This window comes from Condylura cristata, unplaced genomic scaffold (genome assembly GCF_000260355.1).
Source record: "Condylura cristata isolate star-nosed mole 26May11 unplaced genomic scaffold, ConCri1.0 scaffold00023, whole genome shotgun sequence".
Taxonomy (NCBI): Eukaryota; Metazoa; Chordata; class Mammalia; order Eulipotyphla; family Talpidae; genus Condylura; species Condylura cristata.
The window spans coordinates 7,576,109-7,581,470 of NW_004567124.1; the positions used below are offsets into that span (position 1 = coordinate 7,576,109).

General features: G+C 38.3%; 1 protein-coding gene across 1 annotated transcript in view; it reads right to left on the reverse strand.

Moving 5' to 3' along the window:
• TRIP4 (thyroid hormone receptor interactor 4) overlaps nt 1-5,362 on the reverse strand; it is a 60,762-nt gene that overhangs the window by 5,653 nt on the left and 49,747 nt on the right. Inside the window, exon 12 of the mRNA XM_004687684.2 lies at nt 3,513-3,615. Within this exon, the coding sequence (XP_004687741.2) occupies nt 3,513-3,615 (103 nt within the window). The remainder of the gene's footprint in view (nt 1-3,512; nt 3,616-5,362) is intronic.

Consider the following 5,362-nt stretch of genomic DNA (forward strand, 5'->3'; position numbering starts at 1 on the left):
AAAAAAAATGTGCAAAATGATGTAAAAATAAACTTTTTAATTAAAAAAAAAAAAAAAAAAGATCAGAGCCATCCCACCAAAAAACATTTAAGCCGAAGAACAAACTATTTAGAAGGAAATATGAAGCACTCCAATTAAGAGCCAAGTTTGTATTTTCCTCTGTGGAAATGGCTAGAGACTTTTCAACCTAGAACTAATGGAAATAGCTTATGCCCTAAGGGAAGGAAGCTCTGGCAGCATGTAAAGTCTCTAGATATGGTAAGGAAGAACAAAGGATAAAGGGATGAGGCTTTAACAGGGAATAGTTTGTTCACAACCTCAGGCTCCTCTCAACAGAAATCTTTGCGAGGCATACAGGGATTGATTGGCCTGTTTTTTCTTTTTTTTTTTTTAATTTTTGCTACCTATTGTTTAAATCAGTGTTTTGTATTGTCTGGTCTACATGGAAGAAGTTGCAGACTCATAATTTCTCTTCAGCCTAGCTGTCCCTGAGACAACTGCATAGTTCATTTTGACTTTTTAAAGCACTTTTAAAAAAATTTTTGTGTAGAAGAACTAGGGTGTAGGACAGAAGTGGGAGGATGAAGGGGAGACGGGGGAGTGAGAGGATTCACCAGAGACAAAGTGGAGAACAGAACAGGTGGATTGACTGAAATACACTCCTGAGGGGAGCAGCTGGTGAGGCAGGAGAGGTCTCCTGCATCATACTTGGGTCAGCTCCTTTCTGGCCAGGGATTGAACTCAGGCAATAGCAGTGACAGCTCTAAGACTTTAACCCGAGGCCACCAGAGAAACCCTTTAAAGCTATTAACTAAGAGAAACAATAGCAAAAAAAAAATAAGAAAGAAAATGGGGGCAAGAAGTTATAAAGCTTTCTCCTAAGAGCACCACTCCTTCTACCTTTATTAAATCTTAGGGAAAAAACGAATACCATCTACATATTACCCTTGAGTAGAGAAAGTACCAAAAATATATACCAGAGAAATACCTCAACTCTGTTTACACAGAACATTTCTCACAGGAGCTTAAGCTGCAGACGAAAGCCAAGACAGGGTAAATACCTAGGAGAAGTAACTAGTACTAAAGATCAAGTAGCAGTGCACTGGAAGAGAAGATCTACCACATTTTCCTCCTACCATCACTTTTGCCATTAGTACCTAGAGTAAGGTGAGAATGGAATGAAGTAAGGAAGTGATGGTGTGCCACACCCAAAAAGGACAGAGGAAAAAGAGGTTTGAAAACTAAATAGTAGAGGTGAAGAAAATTATTTTCAAGAGCCATTGGTCACCAGCTGAAGCAGAGTCTAAAGTAAATAATTTGAGTAAGTCAAGGGCAATTCATGTTCATATTTTTCTGATTTGTGGAAATCTCAGGAATATATGTCTCATAAATCATAATGGTTGTCTGAATTTTGTAGTGACTATAGATTAATCTAAACTCATAACCCGAGGCATTTCATTTTGTGATCAAAAGCTGTATTACTCAAAGCTTAGTCAGCTGACCCACAACATCAGTATCACTTTGGGAAAGGGCCCAAAACCAGTATTTTAACAGCATTCTAGGTGATTTTTATTTATACTACAGTGTGAAAAGTACTTTCTAGAAAACAGATTTATAAAATAGTTACTTAGTCGCCAAGGTACAGGGTGAGGTAGAGTGGAGCACAGCTGATGACAATTCATACAATAGGAAAGCGATGACACAGAGACACAAAATGGTAACTGACATGAGCAAATGGGAGAGTTGTTGATGTTGTTTTTAAAAAGAACTTAGGCAGACAACAAGAATATGAAAAAATGTTCAACATCACTTGTAATGAGGGAGATGCAAGTTAAAACCACAATGAGATACCACCTCACCCCAGTAAGAATGGCACATCTTCAAACAACTAGCAACAACAAATATTGGCAAGGATGTGGAGAAAAAGGAACTCCCCTGCAAACTAGTACAACCACTATGGAAAACTGTTTGGAGGTTCCTCAAACTGCTAAACATGGAGCTTCCCTATTACCTAGCAATCCCACATCTAGGTATCCACCCAAAAGACACAAAAACACGGATTGAAAAAGATACCTGCACCCCCATGTTTATTGCTGCTTTATTTACAATTGGAAAAACATGGAAGCAGCCCAAATGCCCAAAAGTAGATGACCGGATTAAAAAGATATGGTACATATACACAATGGAATATTACTCAGCAACCAAAAAAAGGAAACACATATCTTTTGCAGCAACATGGATGGAGCTGGAAAAGATCATACTTAGTGAGATAAGCCAGAAAGAAAAAGAAAAATACTGGATGGTTTCGCTCATAGCAGGAGTATAATGGACCAGGCAAGAAATTAATAATGAACAGCCATATACCAGAGACATTTTACGGAGATGGAGTGGGGAATGGGATCAAAAATGGTGGGGGGAGGGAAGTGCACTGGACTATGGTGCTGGCACATGGGTGACTTGGTGATGGGAAACACACAGGGATTACAATTGAGATAAAAAAAAATATATACAAAATGATGTAAAAATAAACTAGTATATTATAAAAAAAAAAAAAGAACGTAGGCAGAAAGGACACCACTATTATTTCTTGAGATTACTCTGAAACAGAAAGACTGCAAAAGGATTATACAAAGGAAAATTAATTTGGATATTGAAGAAGAATTAAAAGTTGAGTAAAACTAAAAAGCACTTCATAAGTGAATATACAGTTACAGATATACATAAAAGCAAAAGTTACAGAAAAACAAATCATTAAGAGACTTCAAAAACGGGATGAAAAGAAAGACCAATAATGAAGGGAAAGTAGGAAGTGGTACTTCCAAAATAGATACTCTAAAATAGACACTTAAAAAGTTAAGCCTTATTCTTGAAGTGAATGCTGAGGAACATGGACAAATAATAATGTTGCTACCAGCACTGGTTTACTACTTCCTTTAAGGAGGAACAAAGAGAAGCAAAGCATACCATCTTGATTGATAAAATAGGATTCTAAATATACTGGGGTCCTAAATGGGAATTTACAATGATTCACAAGCTGGCCAGTAATTGCGGATCAGGGTACACTTTCGAAAGGCTATATTGTAGCAAACCAAACATTAAAGTTATTGAGAAATAAACTTACATTAATCTTTCAATACTTCTCAAAACTTGAGAACAAGATAGAAAGACTTAACGAGCTTAATGAGGAGCCTCCCTGGTGACGCAAGGGGTAGAAGCATGGCACTATGAAGCTACCCACAGTCATTGCAGCTTGAGTTTGATTCGAACCAGTGAGGTGACCCACATGGCACAGTAGACCTCTCCTGTCTTACCCATTGTTCCTCTCATCACCACTGTTCCTCTCAGCTGTGTTCAATCCACTTGTTCTGTTCCCCACTGTGTCTCTGGTGAATCCTTTCACCTCCACAACCTGGTCTGTATCCCAGTTCTTGTATGAATAAATAAATCTTTTTTTAAAAGTTTAATGAGATATAAGATAAAAAGAAAAAATAAGATCAAAGCTTGTGACTTACAGATTTTTGGATTTCCTTTAATAGGAAACTTCACAATCATTTCCTGGGGATTTGTGCAGATGAAAACAAATGGAGAATCAGATTCTTGACTCATGTCTGGATACTGCGAAATATAAAAATAAGAAGTTCAAGCTATTTGGGACATAATTTGAATTTCAAGAAGATGAAATGATGTCCTACATTTCACCACCACAATCTGATGATAGTACTCTCCATCTCAGGTAAAGAAAACTATGCTCAACAAACAAGACCAAAGCTTCAACTTTCCACAGGCCTCAGTACAATGTTGTTGTTTTTTTTAAGGATTTATTTATTTATGCATACAGAATTGGGGAACAGGCCACAAGTGCTGGGGCGGTGAGAGGCTTCACCAGAGATAGAGTAGGGAGCAGAACAGCAAGACTGACAAAGTACACTGCTGAGGGGAACAGCGGGTGTGTCAGGAGAGGTCTGCTGGGCCATGTGGATCATCTCTGGGCCAGGGGAGCCAACACAGACTTAAGTGGCAGTGCTGCATCCTAACCTTCTGTGCCTTTAGGGAGGGCCTCAGTAAATGTTCTCAAGTAGTGTGCTGCCTACCTTTCCTCACTTTCTATAATAAAAAAAACTAAAAAAAAAAAAATAATAATAAAAAAAAGCACCTGACATTTCCCAGAAGTCAGAACTGACTGTTCTTTTAATATAAATGACTGTAAGTTACCAGACAATCTTCAGGAACATTAGGCACTCCCTAGGTTCAAGTGAAGCAATGGAAGACTTAAAAAGAAGGGAACATTTATGGAAATTCTCCCAGAAACAGTCAACAGAGCTCTTCTCTCATTAAAGGGAAGGAAGATGATTCATTCTGAAAGGTATGAACAAGCAAAAGCTGTTTTGTTGGATACATTCCAGGCTTTCTCAGGGTGAAAAGGTAAACTGGTAGAGCAATCTGAAAATTATTTTGAAGCCTCCTTTGGATCTTTTATCACAAAACAAATCTGTGTAAATACTTAAGACTTATTACTTCTGCAAAAAAAAAAAAAAAAAAACCAAAGAGCTCAAATAAGACTATGCTGCCACTCATTCACAATTTAAGGAACAACTAAAGATTTACAGAAAGTGCTCTCTAGCAATGCCAAACTGTTCTGATGTTTTACTATTTCCTATCTTGGATGTCTGTGTGTGGCATGATTGACAAATATGACTGACTATGGGTCAGATTTTACCACCAGAAAAGGCTTTATCCTAATAAGCACCATCAAACGCATGAAATTATTTCCCACTCTAACTTAACTGCTAAGATATGTTCCCTAAAGACCTAAGGCTCTAAAGGAGGAATGGAGGTTTCAGTTAAATAAGAAAATTTAACTTTCTTTGTAACAAGTGGAAGCTTAAACAGAGAAGCTTCTTTACTGATCATTCTGTTATATGCGGTAGTGGTATAGAGAAGGGAGTTTTAGCTGTTTTGGCCCTGCCCACACATCGGGGGAAAGTAATTCGATAGAATATAGCTTAATATCAAGTATCAGCCACAACTATATTTCACAGGCAGGTTGAAATGTTCATGGCAGAAAATGAAGAGTAAAGATATAAGGGCAAACTCTCTTATTGCCTGATGTTCAAAATGAAAAGCAAGGTCAGGGGCCTCACAAATGGTGTAGGGGTTAAGTCCCAGTGCTATCACCGCTATGGCCTGAGTTCTATCCATGGCCAAGGAGCAAACCCACATATGGTACAGCAGACCATTCCTGTCTCACCCACTGCTGCCCTTAACAGTGTATTCCAGTAGATCTGCCTGTTCTGCTCCCCATTCTGTCTCTGGTGAATCCTCTCACCTCCCCTTCTCGCCCACCCCATACCTCTGGCCTACA